Raw genomic sequence first — 19,923 nt, forward strand, 5'->3', positions numbered from 1 at the left:
TGTGGCCTCCCATGCCCTTGGCCATCTGGCCCCTTCTGCCCATCTTACACTAGCCATTCTCTCACCTCTCATTGCCACAGCCACGCTGGCTTCTCCTTACTTCCTCCGATCCTCGGGGTGTGTACACATATTGCCCCTTCTTATGCTCTCTCTTTTCCTATCTGCTTTTCACATTTCATCTCAAAGGAGGTTTCCTGCAGGAACGCTTTCCTGACTGCATACTGGGATAGATTCCTGGCTCTGGGCACCCATGGAACCAGGTCCTTTCCCCTAGTAGCACTTGTCCCAGATTGTAATGGTATTGGTATGGGGCGATTAGGACGATGTCATGGAGACATGCGGGCCGGATCTGTGTCTGTTTTGCTCCCCAACGTATCCATGCACCCAGTATGAGCCTCCCGCCTAGCGCGTCCCCAAAGAAAGGGTGAATGGGTTCAGGGAGAAGAGGATAAACCTTACAGCTGAAAAGACAACCTCATAGTTTTATCATCCAACTCCCTCAGCATACAGATAAGAAACTAGAGAATCAGAGAGAGGAGGTGACTTACCCAAGGTCACACAGCAAGTTAGTGGCAAAGCTGGGCTGGGACTGTGGTTTACAGCTCCTGTCACAACGTTCCACTGCCTCTCCAGAAACTTCCTCTTTTGCTTCAAAACTTTGATATTCTTTGAGATCTAGATTTATAATTCAGGCATGGTGTGTTAGGTAGAGAAACTGTCTGCATTACGTATCACAGATTTTCGGGTGAATTCCTTAGCTCGTTAAGGCTCATAAGGCCTGAGGATTCATTTGAAACATTTTTTTTCTATAATTGATTTTTCAATGAACTCTAAGTTCTCAGCTGAGTACCAGTTCCCAGATGCAGTGGAGCGGGACCCTGTGTAGCAAACCCTCAGCCCTCCTTCTTTCTAAATTAGTTCGTTAAATTGACAATCAATGGAGCCCAGCTTCCTAATAGCTCTCCTCCGCAAGGAAGGCTTTGTGATGAAGCAGGAGGACTGAGATGCCTCCCAAGCCATCGCCTAACAAGGGCGTCTTCTGAAATCTGACAGGGGAGTGAACGTTCGTTCTGCCTCCAGAAGGATATTCATGCACCTTCGGAGGTGTGACCATGACAGCTTGACGGTGTCAGATGTGTCCTCTCTGTGAATAGGAGGCAGCAGCCTCTCTGCCTTGTATGACACCCCAGAATCACGTAGCTTGTGTCAGCTCCTGAATTGTGGGCGCTGGAGCGAAAGCACACGGTCCTTAATGGATGCTTCATTTCAGGACCCAGGCAGCACCAGCAAAACAGCCGAGGCTTCTGCCCCAGGCAGGGGGGCCCCACAGGAAAGGAAGGAATCAGGGTGAAGCCCAGAGACCTTGCAGCTAGAGTCAGCCAGGTTGAGTTACCAAGAGCAAGTCCCTTCCCCTCTCTGGAGTCTTGGTTTTTCCATCTACAAACTGGGTTCAGTGGAATACCTGCCTCCCTGTTTTCCCTCTCAAAGTGCCAGGCTCTATTCTAGAGACGGATGGTACTTGGAGGAACAGGAAGCACACAGTCCTTGCCCATGTGGAGTTTACATTCTGCGAAGGGGAGACAGGCACTGAATGCATCTTTGCCTAATCCTTGTTCGATTTTAATTGTGATGAGTATCACTGGGAGGATAAAATGAGATGTAAATAGTGAATTGTGTGCTGCATAAAGTGCTACGTACCAGACATCACGCCAGGAACTTGACACATAAAAATAATCGCAACCACAGCAGCCCATATGGCATGAATAGGGGCTACTTTTTAAGTGTTTATCAGAGATTAACTCATCCAGTCCTCTTTTAGAAATACCTGTGCTGGAGAGACTACTGTTATCCCCCATTTTGTAGATGAGAAAACTGAGGCATAAAGAGGTTAATTTGCCAAAAGAAATGCAGCCCCCAAGTGGCAGAGGAAGACGTCTCTATATTATAGGCTGCCTCTCAGGGTGCTTTCATTTTTGCAATAACTTAGTAAGTTCCATTGTGACTCCCACTTTCCAGGTTTGGACACAAAAGCAAAACACATAAGCGGTAGTGGGGCAGGATGTGAGCCACACTGGTGACCCCTGTGATGCCCCGCCCTTAGTCCCAGGGAGTGGGTTCCTCCAGGGCCACCTTCCTAATGTCTGTCCTGGCCCTGTCCTTACTCAGGTTTTCCTGAAGAGCGACCGCGTGGCCCGCATGGTGCAGAGCGGGGGCTGCTCTGCCAACGACTCCCGGGAGGTCTTCAAGAAGCACATTGAGAAGAGGGTGCGCAGCCTGCCCGAGATCGACGGCCTCAGCAAGGAGACGGTGCTGAGCTCCTGGATGGCCAAGTTTGATGCCATTTACCGCGGGGAGGAGGACCCCAGGAAGCAGCAGGCCCGGATGACAGCCAGCGCCGCTTCTGAGCTGATTCTGAGCAAAGAGCAACTCTATGAGATGTTCCAGAACATTCTTGGGATCAAGAAGTTCGAGCATCAGCTCCTGTACAATGCCTGCCAGGTAAGAGGTCTGTCACCTGGACCCAGAGGAGGGCCACGTGATGACTTCTATGTGCCCTCGGTATTGTTGCCTTCATGTGCCGTTTCTTGATTTACAAAAAAAAAAAAATTAATTACATTTTACAACTGCCTTGATAAAAGTTGAATATAATCCAGGCTAGACTATGTTCGGGTTTTTCTTCTGATTTTTAAAAGAAATTTTGTGAGCTCCTAAAAGTCTCATGGGCCTGGGAACTGCGTGTGTCGTGTCGAACGGGTAAATTAGCCCATGCGTCAAAAATGCCAAAAGATCAAAATGATGAATTTTTTTTAAAAAGATGCTTTGTCCTTAAAATAGGTGGTATTTGCCATTTGAAGGGCTTGTACTTCCTCAGTTGGGGAGACAATTGGATTTAGAACCTGGTCATGAACAGTAATTATTTCAAGCAGAAAGTTTCTAGAAGACCTGAGTGTGCCATTCCCACGGGTTAGTCACATCGTTGATCTCCCAGTGGATGTGAGGTGTCTGGCTGAGATTCCGCTTGGGTCCACTCCAAAATGGGCTTACATTTTCCTCTGGATCAGAGTTCGGGGGAGTGAAGTACCCTATCTTTTCATTTCTAGCGAAACTTTCCCCATTATAGTCCTTTATTTAACAAGTATTTATTGTGCGCCTACTTTGCGGTCTTGGCCAGTTTTACTGAGTGTCACCTGGTAGCATTTTTCAAAGGCCCATTTCCAGTGCCCTCCTAGAGAGTCTGGCTCTGCATTCTCAGGGCTGGGCCCGGGAATCTGCATTTTAAACAAGGGCCTGCCTTCCTGGTAATTTTACAACCCCCTTTACCTTTTAAAAGCCATTATAGAAATTCCATTGTGCCCTGGTTTCCCTGCACCAACTCTGTCCCTAAAGTTGGTTAAGTAAAGACACTATAGTGTATTGACTAAGAGTTGTTCCTTGCTCAGAATCAGACGGGTCTAGGTAAATCTTAATATGCTTCCTCACGAAGTTTGAGGCCTGGGGAGTTAGTTAACTTCCCTGACATGAGCTTGGAATGAAATTGTTACAAGAATGCACGTGTATAAATCCCAGAGCAACACAGGACACTTTATAAATGGTAGCAGTGAAAATATAGTCTACCGGAAGAGGCAAAAAGTCAACAGACAGCATCAGAACCGTGTCCTAAACGTTTAACATAAGAACTATGGGATTTTGAGGCTTACTTCTCCCTACCTCCATGGATGCGCCCCCAGTTCATGGCACCATCATCTTTTACCCTGATGACCACGGTGTCTCCTCAAATGGTAACCCTGCCTCCCCTCGTGCCCCTGGTACTGCACCCCTCACACACCAGCCAACATGATTTTTTTTTAAATGTCAATTGACTCATGCCACTTATGTGCCTAAAATTCCGTCACCCTTAGAATGACATCCCCACTCATCACTAAGGCTTGAGGCAGTACGGGAACCAGCCCGGGTCCTACCGCTTTCCCTGCGTGCTTAGTCACCGGCCGCCTTTCTGGGACACATCACATTGGTTCTGGGCCACATCACATTGGTTCTGGGCCGTTGCATTCGCTTTTCTCTCAATTCAGAATGCTCTCTGCCAAGACCTTTGCATGACTGGTACAGCTTAAATGTCAACATCTCCAAGAGGTTTTCCAAGACCACCCTATCTAAACTTCTCCCCGGCTTCACACCTCACTAAGTCACTCTCTTTCCCATTCCCCTGTTGTATTTTTTTTTTTTCACAGCCTTTACCACTATTTTCCATTTCTCATTCCCCCCTTTTTTTTAATCTATTATCTGCCTCACTCTCTCCACCCGTCCTTTACCAAAATGTTGGCCTCATCAGGGTGGGAATTCATCTGTGCTTTAGTGCTAATATTTCTAATGCATGAAACAATTCTTGGCCCATAGTGGGTGTCCAGTAAATGCCTACTGAATTAATAAGTGGAAGATGGCAGATTGTTTTAACTGGTGGGTAGGGTCTCGCTATCAGACATCATAGCTTACCCAGAAATTTCTGGATGTTTCAGTAAGGAGGAATCTGTTTAGCATTTCATAATATAATATATATTTTACATTCAAACGTACACCTGACACTCTATGTAGCCCACTTCAGTTCAGAACACTGACTGCCTGCCTGAAGGTAGAGAGTTTCTTTGATGGGTGAGGAAGTATTCTGAAATTCTCAAATAAGTCTCAATGTGCAATTCAATTCAGTTGTTCTTTTTAATTAAAATATTACTGCATTCCATGTGGCACTTGTAGAATGGGGTGGCATCACCATCCACCACCACCATCTTCTCTACCGCAAGAAGATGGGTTGTCATAGCTTCAAAAAGACGGATGATCACCCACACTGGGGTTATAGGTACAATGGAAATTTATAGAGATAGTGCAGTTTTCCTAAACCTGCTAGTAACACATTAAGTGATTCTAGGGATTAATATTTTTCTTATGGCAATAGCTACTTCATTGTGCATCTTTTCTGTTCTTGCTCAGCCTTCACCGTCATTGGAATTAATCTAGTGCTGTGCCATTTCTGATCTTGGTGGCTTTGAACTTGTTGACTAGAGTTAAGTGGCAGGACCATATTTTACTCTTTTCTTCTAAAAAAAAAAAAAAGAATTAATTTGACTCATATTTTCAATACCCTTTTCTATGAGTTAGTAAAAAAAAAATACAATAATATAAAAGAATAATGTTATCTCTCCCCCAAATGATTAGCCTCTTAGCTAAAAGAGAATTATAAGAAATATAAAGGAAATACTGCTTGGGACAGTGATAGGTAAGACATTTAGTATTATATTTTGTACTTAAATCTACATCTGGTTGTTGCTTCAGTGCTTTTACGTCAGTAGAAATTAGGACAAAGAGCATATGCAGGTCATTCACAAAAGAAGAAACACGAATTAATTCTGTACGTATGATTATTTTTAAGTCCCATGTCTTTAGCAATCTGAGTTATATAATTGTATTGATAAACACTAAAAGTATTTTAAAAGAAATATAACATCGGTCTATTTGTGGCAGAAGTGGGTTTTCTCATAACCTACCAGTGGGATAGCTTATTATTGTAAACTTTCTGTAGAATAATCTGGTCATTTACAGCAAACTACCTTTGTAACGGGCAAGCCTTTGAATCTGGCAGCTCTGCCTTTCGGAAGTTGCTCTACGTAAATGCTCAGAGATGGGTACAAGAGGATTAAGTCTAGAGATGTTCATTGCAGCATTTTATATGACAGTGAGAAAACCGAAGCAACTTTAATTCCCAACAGTAGGAGATTAATTAACTAGATTTTGATTTAACCATATGAGAAAACACTCTCCAGCCATTAAAGTAGTTGTTGAAGAAGGAAGCTTACCGCATGGGAAAAGATTCATTAGATATTTATAAGTGGAAAATGAGGCTATGAACCGAGAGTTTGAAGACATACTCTCATTTTTAAGGAAAAACGTACTGGATGGGTAAAAAAATAAAATTGTAACTGTCTATCTTTAGGGATAGCATGATGGTTGATTTTTACGATTTTCATTTGTGCTTTCCTGTGCGTCTAAATTTTTTGCCTTAAGCATACAGGTATTTTATAAATAGAAACAAACAGCAAAAATCGCAGCCAAAAAACTATCAAAACAATGAGGGAAGAAGAATGTTATCTTCAGCATTGTATTCTTGACTTCAGCCATTAGTGTATCACCTAATGATTTTTGCCATTAAACCAACTCCTAGCTCACTTTTAAAACCTATCTTTATCCTTAGAAGTCATTTATGTGAAATGACAGTTTTGATGTACTAGGTTTTTTTTTTTTTTAAACAATATGCGTTAACGTGAAACATAATCATTAAAATAGAAGCTTTTCGTCCGTCTGCCTCTTAGATCATGTCACATCACCAGTGATGTGATAAGCATGGTTGTGGTGACCAGTGCCCCAAAATACTGACGTTGGTGGGACAGATCCCTCTGACACCATCCCTGGAAATTAGCCCCCGACCGACCAGAACAGCGTTCCCCTGAAGTCTGTACTGCTCCCGCCCTGCAGTCAGGATTCAGAAATTACAGATTGACTCGCTCACTTTCTCGTAGATTATACTCAGCCTGGCAGAACTCTCTCAGCTCACAGGAGCAGAGATACAGAACTGAACATCGTATGACTTGGATTCTCACCCTGTTTAAGTTGTCTTTTCTTGTTTCCTATTTTCTGGACCTCCTTCTTCTGAGACAGAGCAGTTTGTAGGTGCTTCTAAATCCGGCGATGAGCAATGTTTCTCTGAATGCATATCGACATTTTAGGGGAAACTGTAATCCGATTTCTGGGGCAGCTTTCTGATGGTTCCTGTGATGTCTCTCTGAGGTGCTGCCAGTTTTCATCTCAGATGAGAAATGAAGTTTAACAAAGAGTGACTCTATCAGTCACGTATCAGTTGTCTGTCGTAACATGAGCCATGTCTCTCAAAAACATTTTTTTAAAAGCAAGGAGCCATAACATATGTCTCCATTTTTATGCACAGAATTTAAGGTTGAATTTGTTTATTTGAGATGGGATGGTCATATCTCAGAGAAGAGTTTGCTCATACTCAACATAGTAATCCATGTAAAGTAGCCTTTATTATGAAATCAGTGTTGTTCTTATTTTCCTAAACTCTTGAGAGGAAGCCGTCAATTATGTAGCTATTTGAACATGTGAATGGAATTCCAGACCTAACTTTAAAAAAAGTAGGATAACCTCTTTGAGAATGGGTGGTATCAGCTGAGGAATGAGACTCACACAGATATGCTTTCCATTTTCATAAAGTGCAAAGATGACAATGATGATGATATTTTAAAAGTTTAAAAAACGCAGTGCACCATTATCCCTCATTCCTTTCAGTCGCTTCCAAATCTTGAGTCCATTTGAGGCCCAGTTAGGTATACCAGATAGCTGCTACTTCCTACCCCTCTACTTAAGCCAGTGAGTTAGTTTTAACTGTTTGGTTCTCAAATGTGTGGACATTTCCTCTTGAAAAACACCTCTGAGGTGTGTTTTAGAAGGAGGCCAGTCTACATTTCCCCATAGTTTAAAATAAAGATGAATTCTTCCTGGGGCAGCAACCCGGCTAATGTCCAAGGGGCTTTGGATGAGTACAAATTAAGAAAGTTAGTTGTTTCTTGGTGTTTCAGTTCTGCTCTCTGAGAAGGCATTTCTTGCTGTGCTGTTACTGATCTCATTTGTCCCTCCTGGAAACATCAGTAGTATGACTCTAACCTTTCCTGAGCTATCGTTTGTGCCTCCTGGGCAGCAGGGGTAACATGCTCCAACTAATTGAAGATGACAGTATTCTCTTCGTTTATCATCTCTGAATTTCTAGAGGTTGTTCACAAAATCCAGAAGACTTGACTGGAGGCACCTGGGATACAATTTCCCAATCTATGAGCATCTTTGCATTTTCAATATTAAGTCCCCCACCATTGCGGAACTGCTCATTTCCTTCACATTTCCTTTCTTTTCCTCCCAACTGTCAACAATGTGGCCTTTGACGAGGTGGTTATGTTATTACAGGGCTCCGTTCCTTGGTCTTGATTAACACTTGGTACTTTTCCAAACATTTTATTAGACTCTGAAATCTCAAATTATCAGCTTTCAGCTGTGATCTGGATTACTGGGTCATACCTGTACCTCATTATGGAGTCTTTTGTCTCTCCACGGGTATGTATCGTTTTTTCCTAATCCCGAAATTTCCAGTAGATCTGTTGTGTGAGAATTTGCTTCTTGGCCAGGTTCTATTTCTTAATCACTTTCCTTAGCCCTCCGACACCAGTACGGTTCTTTGTACATAATGGTCTTTCAATGAACGTCTATTGAAGGAGTGTTTTCAAATCTGAGGAGGTGGAAATGGCATTCTAGTATTAAACACCTTTATTTAGCAAGAAACTTTTACTATTCATGAATTCCTTCCTTCCTTCATTCATTCAGCGGATGTTTTAAGTGTGTGCTGGGCACTAAGCACCACATGTGGGTACTGGGATACAGCCCCGGGGCTGTCCTGTTTTCGTCATAGAATAGCCCGTGTTTACCTTCCGTCCATCCTCCTCCCTGCTCACCACAACACGACTGCCAATGACTGTCGCTTTTTCCTACTTGTATTTGTTTTCATTGTATTGCCACAACTTAGTGACTTAAGAGAATACCCATTTATTACCTTACAGATTTGTAGATCAGAAGTCAGGCGTCACTTAGTTGGGTTTTCTGATCAGGGACTTATCAGAGCTGGAATTAAGGATCTGACTGGGCTGTGTGCTCATCCACTGGCTCAGCAAGGAAGGCTCTGTTCCCAGGATCCCTCATTTTGTTGATGCATCGCATAACCTTGCCGTCATAAAAAGTCTTCAAAGCCAGCAACAGAGAGAGAGAACGTCTCTGATGCTTCCAGTCTCTGATTTCTATACCCTCTTTCAAAAGCATCGCCTGATTAAGTTTGGCCCATGCAGGATAATCATTCTTCTCTATCAAAGTCAACTGATGTAGGACTCCATCCTCTCAAGGGGAGGAGACTACAGGGTAGGGCGTGACTGGGTATCAGTCTAGGGTTTCTGCCCCAAGTGTTCTTCCCCCATCCCACTGCTGTTCATAGAACTCCTTCAAGTAGCAATTTAAATGTAACCTTTTAAGCGAAGCCCCACCCTTATCATTCAGCCTAAAATAGGCTTCTTGTTTTGTTGTGGGTTTTTTTCTGTAGCAGTGCCTTGTTAATTATACCATCACGGAACTTCACACAGTCCGAAATTACCTTGCATGCTATTCAGCCCCGCTCCTGACCATCTCTTTGAGAGCAAGGACCATGTCTGTTGCATTCACCACTGTACGGCCAACACTTAGCACAATGCTGGGCACAAAATAGATGTTCATCCAAATACTGACTAAATCAGTAAATGCAAAGGCCACGGCATTTCTGGTCTCCTGAGGCGTAAGTGCCCATAGCCACAAAGATGTGTGTTGGGTCTTTTGTCTCTGGTTAGGTAAAGTGCAGCAATGGAACGGGCATGTCGATCTGAGACCTGAATGGACCTGCCGATTCTTCGTTTTTATACTGTGGTTCACGGTCTGTGTCTCTAGCCATAAAGTTTCCCTCCATTCACGCTCAGCCTGTCTCTCCCATCAGAGGGCTGAGAAAAATAAAAGGTACAGAAATTAAATCTTAGCCTTTCCAAGGTCACACGCTGCCTCTAACAGTCTTTAGATACTTGATGGACTGCTGGTTTTCAAGGGCTTTGCTTGCCAGATGTCCTTTAATTTCAGCATTCTTCGGACATGGAAAGAGATGAAGATGCATACACCATATGAACATGTTCTACTCTGTTACCAGGAGCAAAATTAGAGGGCGTTAAAGATGTGGAGGGCACAGGGCCAGACAGCAGTATTTAATTTCCCGGAGCAGCAATTTTCAGATGACCCTGTCGTGACTTTTCATGGTGGAATCATCAGAAAATTCTTTCTTCTCTATCAGTTCTTCCTAGAATATGTAGCCAGATATTTCTGTCTGCCTGCACCTGCTGTTATGGAGAGACGGACTGCAATGGAAAGTTGAAGTTGAGAGGCAGTGGGTACCCTGCATCTGAGGGACGGGGAATTCGGTATTTTCTATGCAGGCTTCAGAACCGCTCAGACATTTGAGGAAGCTCTTCCCTTTGTTGTCAAAATGGAATCATAAATATGCTCCTTTATTTGAAGTCTTTTCATAAGCACTGAACCACAAAATTGTAATCAGAGGTGGCAAAGAGGTACACTTCCAGAAAAGGACGTACAGAAACAGTGCTTTCTGCTTCTGCCACCTTTCCCACAATGACGGAAGCTATCACAGACCATCCAACGCAGCGATGCAAACGGAGATAGTTTACAAGTCTTCTGACATATTTCGCCAGCCCAGGCTCCCCATTGTAATCATTTGAATTTACCTTTTTCTTCTTCTTCAATGATGCAGACCTGCAGTTAGCCAAAACTCGGATAATAGAGCGTAGTGCGCCGATTAAATTTTGTTGTTAACCTTTTTATGTTTTAACCCTTTCTGAAAATATGCATAAAATATCATGGTCCTCTTTCCTGCCCAGCCAGTGAGTGAACCTGCATGTCTTTCATGGTGGCCTTTCAATCACAGGCGGCCTCCCGTCTGTGTCCTGACTTCTCCTTCAACAGTCATCATGCCCTTTCCAGATATGAAGGGTTGACCACGTGCCAGGCACTAAACCCAGTGCTTTACATATATTATCATATTTAATCCTCATAATAAGTCTGTAAGCCAGATATTTTTATCCACATTTTAATAAGCAACTTAGAAAAGAGAGAGAAGCAGAAGTTAAACAATGTTTCCAAGGTCAAACATCCAGTCAGCAACAGAATCAGAATTTGAACTCAAGGTGGGATCACCTGAAAATCAGCTCTTTAACACAATTGCTGAAAATAGTGGTGATTTTCTATCGATATAGAAGGTTCCAGAGAGTAAGCAGAAAGTCTGTCGATCCTGCCAATTTTCTAGGAAGACAGGTATGTGTGTTTTTCGCTCAATCTTTTAGGAGTCTCCTTTTATATAGCCTGCTCTTTTTTTCTCCTAAAATTTGTGGGAGGAAAAGAAAGGTCAGCTAAGTTCTGTGTATTTTCTAACTATGATTTTGATGGGTGTGTCTTTTTTCAGGGGTGACCGATTAGATTCGTGTTTGATTCACTCATTTAGGTTCTACCATATCAGTACAAGCATTTTCCTGATTTCATTTTTGAAAACGTGCTTAAAGCCCCCACAGTGTCTGGAGGATGGCTAAGAACAGGAAATGCTTGTCCTTCTTGTCTTGTCCTTGCTAGTGTGTGATCCAGCCCACTGGGTGACTTGAACACGTTGACTGCTTCGCGTCCCGTAATGTGAGCACCTTCTGCTGGGGCTCCGTGACCCCAGAATTAGAACAGAGTTGCTCTTTGGAGAAAGAACCCCCACAAAAGCATGCATGAACAGTCACATTACAAAGGTTTGAAGTGAAGAATTAAACCAGGGCGTGGTTATTATTTTAGGCTTTGTGAGTCCTGCAGCCTGTGTAAGCAACTACTTAATTCTGTCACTGTAGCAAAAGTAGCTTTGGACAATATGCAGTGGGGTGTGCATGGTGATCTGTGTTCCGGTAAAACCTTCTTTAAGAAATCAGGCAGCTGGCAGATTTGACTCATGGGCTGCAATTTGTCAACCCCTGAGTTAAATAATATGTCACATCATAACAAAGAATTCTTTACTTTCCAAAAAGTTGCCCGGTGAGTATAAGCTGTAACCTTTTCAGCCCAAAAGGTTTTCACATGAAACTTAGCCCATCCGTTCTGTGGACAGTGGGAAGTGACGGTGGTTTGCGATCTTGGCACTGGAGATAGTCATTACTTAACGCTGAAGTCAAGTGTGTGCTGTCCGTTTCTTTGTAGCCATTACGGTCTCTTTGTCATTTTGATTGGTTAATTTCTATAAGAGAAAAGTACATTTTAATTAAAAAAATAAAGTTAACATTGGGGTTACCTTACCACTGTGCATCTTGTACAGGTCACTTAACTTCCTGAAGTATCAGTGTGCTTATCCGTAGAATGGGAATAACAACAGAATGTGCTTTACTGCAACTATTGTGATGCAGTGATAAGGTACTAAATAAATCACTGAGCACCATGCTTGGTATATACACATTTAAAAAAATTTTTAAACTATCATTATTATTTATTATTTATGATTACTGCCACTTGAGCCAAGATTTTGTTCATAATTAGGGTTGGTCTTTATAGAATTTCACAGCTAAAACCTTCAGCATTGTTATAATTTAACTCCCGTGTCCTACAGAAATTAAACATTGAACACCATTGGTTGAAAAATAGGACTACTAAAGTTACAGAGATTTGGGTTTGCTTTTTGACTCTGCTACTTACTGTGTGTTCATGAGCCATACACTTAACCTCTCTGAGCCTCACCTTTTGCAGTATATGAAGCAAGAATATTGATAGTACCCATCTAGTAAGATGGTTGATGCTATTATTATTAGCCACCATTAATGAATCTCATTCTTGTGTCTTAAGGAAGTTCCATTCTGATAAATAATGATGTTTAGGATTGGGCTAGTTCTCTGAAATTCGTTCTTGAAATCAAACAATTAATCGAATCATGCTAAGGAAAAATCTGCAGAAGCCTAACGCAAGGTCCTTGCTTTCAAGAATTATACAGTGTAGTCGAAGGAACAAAACTGATAGGCAGGCAAAATCCATCCATAATACAAAGTTAATATATGACAAAGCAGTCAGTTGCAATGTATGAGGGCAGCCTGATATGGTAGAGATAACCATGTTTACAGACCCATCTGGGTATGAATCCAAGCTCAGTTACTTATCATCTATTTAACCTTTAGCAACTTCATTAACTTCTCTATAAAGCAAGGATATTAACAGCCACCAGGGAGAAATAAGAGCCTGCCATGTGCTAGAGATTCAGTAAACAGTAGCTTGAGTTGGTCACGGTAGTTAGTGGCAAAGGTGATGGGACAGTGGGAGTGGTGGCACAGGGGTGTAAGCTTCGACAGCTGAAGGATGTGGAAATCTCAGATGACAGTGGGATTTGATTGGTCAGGAACCACTCCGTGTGGAGGTACCAGGTGAGTTGGGTTAGAATGATGAGGATAGAGTTTAGGCTGAATGAGGAGAGATTATCTGAGATGTCCACTATCATTTTTTTTTGTAACAGTCCAGAGAAGAGAAGAAATATTGTCATAAGGATAACAGGGTTGATTCAATAATTGGTTCCAAATTTTCACTCACTTTTATTTAGAATTAAACATCCTGCTATGCTTTATGGTCATTGAGTAAATTTATCCACATTTTAACTTTGGGTCCAGGCATCAGATTTGCTTTGTTGATAGACTATTAGCAGAGTTGAAAAGCACAGGGTGTGAAATATGCTTGTGTATGTGGTTTTGCTGCCATTGCACTTTGGTGATCTTCCAAGAGAAGAACATGTCTCAGGTTCACTCCTGAACACTATTCCAGCCTGGGCCTCAGTATAATAACACATGAAACAGAATTGAATTGAACTCACATAGTGGAACCAAGTCCAGCCAACCCTCAGTCTAAAGCAACCCAGAGTCATAACTTATAGCAAAGTCTAGTCTAGATCAGCAGAACCCCAGGCCACCTCACAGACCTATGAACATGACAACAAATGTTTATTTGTGTAAGTTACTGAGTTTGGGGGCGATTTGTTATGCAGCATTACTGTGGCAATAGCTGACCAGCACAAACATTGAAAATAAGTATACATTATAAGTAGCAGATCACCAATAAGATACACTATATACCGTGTAACTGTATCTTACAGAACCTCAAGTTGAGTGGGCTTCTGTATTAACTACTGACCTTTCTTTAGCATTTCAACTACTGAATCCAGAATCTCCGCTCTTGCCCTTCTCAATTTTCTGTTTTCAACCTAAGTTGAACTTTTCAAGACTATACTGATGTGCTGGCTTCCTGGTATCATTGCTAATTTAAAGGGCTCCTTCTACAAAATTGGAAAGAAGGAGAAGATAGGTTGGCTGGGGTAAATATTTGAGAAATAAAGCTTCATGGTTTTACCCATTATCCAAGAGTGAGGGTAGAGTCTGAACAGTTTTGGGAACTGGGCAAGTGAACAAGAAATCTGAGATCCCTCTTGATTAAAAAAGGCCAAGGAAACTTAGTAAGGATTGTTAGAAATGTGCAAAGCCCTTGCCCTTTAAGGGGTGCATGTATCTTACCATGTATTTTAGCGTTGCCATGATGCCTGTGTCCATCGGCTATTGCTACATAATGACCCTCAAACTCAATAGCTTCAAACAGTAAGCATTTATTATTGCTCACAAGTCTGTGCATGAGCTGGGTGGCTTCTCCAGGCTTGGGCTCACTTAGGTATTATCAGCAGTGAGTCTGGTGGGAAGTTCAGTTCTCTTTTGGGATGAGTTGGCTGTAGATTGATTATGATGACTTCAGCTGGGACGACCTGGTTATCCTCCATACACTCTCGCTTCCTGGACTCCTTCATGTGACTGCTAGACAGGGTGCTAAGCCAGGGGATGAAAGAGGAAAAAGCCTCTGGAAGTCTTAGTTCAGATCTGTCACACTGTCACTTCTCTTGGCCGAAGTAAGTCACAAGTTCAGCCAGGATTCAAAAGGAGGAGAAGCAGACTCCCTCTCTTGACCATAGGAGCTGCTGAAGTCACATTCCACGTGGCGTGGCTCCAACCAGAGTGAAGGGTTGTGGACACTTTTGAATCGACCACAGCTGTTGTTCACATCATTGTTTTTGACACATCCTAGAATTCAACCGTTTAAACCAATGTATGTCCAACATACTTTTCCCACTTCTTTTAATGAACAGGCAGTAATAATATTTTTATTGCTGTAGTGAAAATAAATAACATTTGCGCCTGAAGATCATTGACCTCTCCTAAGGAAACATGAAGTAGAATTTTTAAATGTGGAAGCATTTCTATACTCAGGAAACTATTAGCAAATGCAGAAAGATCAGGTCGATAATGTTTTCAATTAGCAGCTGGGAGAGTCATCAACTTTTTATCATCATTTCAAATGCCCTTCAGAGAAAAGGATGTATCTTCTCTTCTGATCCTTTTGTTGCTGAGAAGCATTCACCACTCCACTATGTTGCTCTGAGATAAATAGGCGTTGCTTTTCCATCTTAAAGTACTGTCTTGATTGTCATAAAATCAGCAAAACCTCATAAAACAGTGGGGTGAGAGTGAACTTACGTGTGTAAGACTGGATGCACCATTCGTGATAAAAACAGCATTCAGTCATGCATTTATCCAACATCAATGGAATGTCTATCATACGCGAGAATACTGTTCTAGAGACTGAGGATACAGCCAGTGAAAGTAACAGGCAAGATTCCTGGCCTCAAGAAACTGCCATTTAGTGGGCAAGGCAGGGCAGGGTCCGTGTGCACATGACTGAAGCTATCTCACGTTCAACGCATTCCTGCATACCCACTGGCCAAGTTAAAAGTAACTTACCATGAAGTTGGGGCCTCAGCCTCTCCTCCTGGCCCAAACATAGAGTAACCATTTTCTGCTTTTGCTGTTTATTCTTTCAGTGCATTTCTTAATAGTCTTATGGAGATATATCTATACAGATGTAGATACAAATATATCTCCATCCTTAGTAGGTCTTTAGTAATTTGGGGGGCACTGCTTTTTGGGCTCATCATTATTTTGAGAGATTTATTCATAGTGATACACGTAGCTCTATTTATCCATCTTCTGGGTGGCATTTCATTATGGATAGATTGTTGTTTATTGACTCAAAGAAATTCCGTTTTTGATATTATAAAAAATGCTATTAAGAATATTCTTGTACATGTCTCTTTGTTTACGTGTACAAGAATTTCTCCAGGCAACATACCAAGAAGGATAATTACTGGGACATGGGGTAATTGCATTTTAAAGTTATTAGATATTACTAAGTAATGCTTTAATTAGTTGTCCATTCCCTTGAACAGCACAAAAGTAACTACTGAACTGTTTACAAATATCCATAGTTCAAAAGTAAAATTTTGTTTTAATGGAGCACCTTGCCCTCTCCTATGTTGCTTTTGGGAAGATAAAACTTAGCAATCCCATTCCTTGGTACATACCCGAAAGAAATTAATTTATTTGTCTACCAAAAGATTATCGTCAAGAATACTTACAGAAGCTTCATTGCCGATAGTCAAAAATGGGAAGCAACCCAAATGTTCATCAACAGTAGAACTGATACATAAATTATCATATATTTATACAATGTAATACTCCAGCAGTTTAAAAAAGAACATTGCTACATTCAACAAAACAACAAATTTCACAGACACTATATTGAGAGAACATATCCCAACCCAAAGAGTGTATATTCTATGATTTCATTTACCTGAAATTCCAGATCAGGAAAAGCTCATCTCCCGTGATAGAAATCGGGATGGTGCTTGTGTCAGCAGAGGAAGGAGGGGGAACTGGGTAGATAATGATCTGGAGGGACTTAAACACTAGAACGTTGTAACGTCCAAAGTAGCAGGCACCAGCCTCATGCAATAAAATTTTAAATTCAGTTCTTCATTCTCAGTAGCCACATTTCAAGGGCTCAGTAGCCACACGTGGCTTGTGGCTGTCAAAATGGACAGTGCAGACAGAACATTTCCATCATCACACAAAGTTCTTTTGGAAAGCACTGTTCTGTATCTTGAGTTGGGTGGTGGTTACATGGTGCACATAGGTAGAAAAAAAACTGCCCAGGCTGCACCCGTGAAATTTGCACTTCTCAGTACGTATGCCTCATAGATAAAATACACTTCAAAATAAATATATTATGTCACAAAGGAGGAAAGAGCAAGAAAAGAAAGAGAAAAGAGAAAGAAAAGCAAAAAAATATGAATAAGGGATTTTCAGGTTTGAATCTGAAATGAATGTGGGACAGGAACTCAGGATTAAAAAGCACAGGAGCTCTGCACAAAAATGTCAAATTAATAAGACTTTTTCAATGGAGATTATTTCTCATTAACGTTAGTTAGGCTCCTTCAAGGTTTGCAGGTTTAGCAAATTATCAAACCAAAACTGAAAACCTTAGGGTCAGCTCTTAGGCAAGTTTCCTCAAATTCTGAGGCATCTGTGGATGCTCTTCTGGCATCGTTACCTTTGTCACAGTTCTGTGTAACTGATCTATGTTGCTAATTACATTCCATCTTGACGCGTAGCTGTAATCATTTTCTGTCCAACACCAGCATCTTTGTTTGTATAGAGATGCATGACCCTTACCCGTGCATGGAGGCACGCAGAGCAATGAATGAGATGAGAGTGGGTTGATTTCTGTTTTATGAAAGTTAGCTTGGAAGTGGAACTTTCATCTTTGTTACAGAAACCTGATTAACCCCTTTCCTGTCTTACATTTGCGATAAAGAATTCCTTTTGACATATATTTGGTTTTAGATGATCACAAAGCATTAAGAAAGACTTGTAGTCGAAACACACAATCAGGCTTACGCTGGAGATAAACACACGTCCTCCATCATGTGTTAGAACAGAGCAGAGTGAATCAGAAGAGCTGTGGGACCGTGGACCACTTCTTACCTTCTCTGATTCCCTCAATTTCCCTTATTTCTGGCCTCCCTTGACTCTGCCAGGAAGAGTTGTTGTCTCCCTTCTATTGCTCTCAGCACAAGACATGGGGACCACTGGACAGGCACAGACCACAGAGTGGTCCTAGAATTTCATGCTATGCACATTGTCTCCCTCTCTGAGACCATGAGCATCTGGGGACAATGAAATCTATCTTTGTTGCCTTAGCATGGACGCCATTGCCTGGCCTACAGGATGTCTCAAAAAAGATTTGTTAAGTGAGTTGGTGAGTGAATGAATGAAAGAATGAATGCTGTATAATCTACTGCTCTGTAACACATTACCCCGAAAAATTAATGGCTTGTAACAACACACATTTAATATCTCATAATTCCTAAAGGTCAGGAAGCTGGGTGTAGCATAGCTGGGTCCTTTTTCCCAAAGGTTTTTCACAGGCTACAGTCAGGGTATTGGCTGGAGCCACAGTCCTCCCAACTAGGGCTGGATCTGCTTCCAAACTCACTCAGTACCTGGAAGGATTCAGCTCCTCGTGGCCTGTTGGACTGAGCCTTGAGTTTATTGCCATGTGCGACTTTCCAGCATGGCAGCCTGCACCAGCGAGAGGGCATGTGCTAGGAAGACAGAGTCCGCTATAACTTTTATAATGTAATCGCTGAATTGCCATACTGTGGCTTTCGCTGGGTTTCATTTCTTAGAACCAAAGTACTAGGTCAGGATGTCACTCACAGGGGAGGGATTATGCAAGGAAATGAAGCCCAAGGTGGAGAGCACTGGGGGCCATGTCAGGAGCTGCCCGCCACGAACGCCTACCTCACAAGACGATGAGGGTGTTCAGAGTGAGGCAGTGTCTCTGGAAGACACCATATACTTACTAGATTTGCTCTTGCTAGATTGTTCTTTTCCCTAGAATGGACTTCTCCACATCCTGCTCATATTTCATGGCTTGGCTTAAGTGCCACCACCTCCCAGGAGCCTTCACGGAATGTGAAAAATCTGATCACTGAACCATTCTTTTAACCAGCACTCTTATCTTTTCCTCTCCAGCACAGATCACCACCCGTAATTATTTTACTTACTGTTGGTTTCCTCCTTTGGAAGGTAAGCCCCATGAGGACAGGAACCCAGCCTGTCTACTCTCTCCTCTCTAACCAGTGCCCTCCACATATTCGACCTCAATAAATATGTGATGGGGAGAAACTATTATTAGATCCTATTGCAGTTTATTTGCTTTGTAAAATGAGTGCCAGGTGGAGTCCTTATACTTTGAATAGTTTTCAGGGACTTCGAGCGTTCCCAGGGGAGGGGACCCTGTTGTGCTGAGACGTGAGAGTATGCATCCCCACAAAGCAAACCATCTTTGGGGTGTAAGTTGTGAATAAATTACAAGGACAGATTTAGATTAGCTAATTTGGGAGGTGAGAAAATATTGAGACACGAGAACACAAATGTGAGTGACATTTGTGTTTGGATTTTGTCAACTCTCTTCCCTGCCCGCTTCTCCAGGCTTCACATCTCAAAAGTAGCCAAGAGCCTCACATTCCTGTGTGCTGTCTGCTCTGCTCTGCCCCTGGCCTCTGCAGTACAGGCTGCCTTGTCTGATGATGGAATAGCCACAATTTATTAATAACTAGATGCCAGGCATTGTACTAAAAATTTCACATAGGTCCTTCCCAATTGTCACCACAACTTTTATGCAAGAGACTTAAGTGTGGATAAGTTAAAATAAAAAATTCCAGGCAACCCGACTTTTAAGGCCAAGCTAATTCCATCCACTGCCCCCTCCCCAAGGCCTCTCCACTTCCGAACATATACTAGTGTTGCAGAAAAATGTGTTACAGCTCGATGTTACAACTCAGTTGTGACAGCAACCTGGATCCACACCGAGAGACCAAGCAGCACTCCGAGCAGTTGGAGAACTCAGGTTTATTACGCCAGCAGGCACAGAAGAGTTAACACTTCAAGCTCTAGACTCCATCTGTAGGTTTACACAGGCCTTTTATAGGCTGCCAGTTTTACACTTTGCAACCTCATATGCAAATAAAGTATAAGAGAAGTTGACCAACCAGGAAAAAGCTTTGTAGAAATAGACCAATCAGGAGTGAGAGAAATAACCAATCAGGAGTGAGCTCCATGCAAATGAAATACTACAAATGGGCCAATCAGAAGTTAGAGAAGTGGACCAATCAGAAGTGAGAGTAATAGCCAATCAGGAGTGAAGGAAATAACCAATCAGAAGTGAGCTCAGGGAACCAATAGAACTCTAGGTGTAAGTTAGCCGCTTTAGAGGCAAAAAGTGAAATAGAGCTTCCAG

The 19,923-nt window shown here is 42.1% G+C and overlaps 1 protein-coding gene across 12 annotated transcripts in view; it reads left to right on the forward strand.

The window, feature by feature from the left end:
• CADPS (calcium dependent secretion activator) overlaps positions 1 to 19,923 on the forward strand; it is a 416,509-nt gene that overhangs the window by 101,501 nt on the left and 295,085 nt on the right. For all 12 annotated transcript variants that reach the window (XM_032458143.1, XM_032458141.1, XM_032458140.1 and 9 more), the window contains exon 3: positions 2,167 to 2,499. In XM_032458143.1, the coding sequence (XP_032314034.1) occupies positions 2,167 to 2,499 (333 nt within the window). The remainder of the gene's footprint in view (positions 1 to 2,166; positions 2,500 to 19,923) is intronic.

Source organism: Camelus ferus, chromosome 17 (genome assembly GCF_009834535.1).
Source record: "Camelus ferus isolate YT-003-E chromosome 17, BCGSAC_Cfer_1.0, whole genome shotgun sequence".
In the NCBI taxonomy this organism is placed as follows: domain Eukaryota; kingdom Metazoa; phylum Chordata; class Mammalia; order Artiodactyla; family Camelidae; genus Camelus; species Camelus ferus.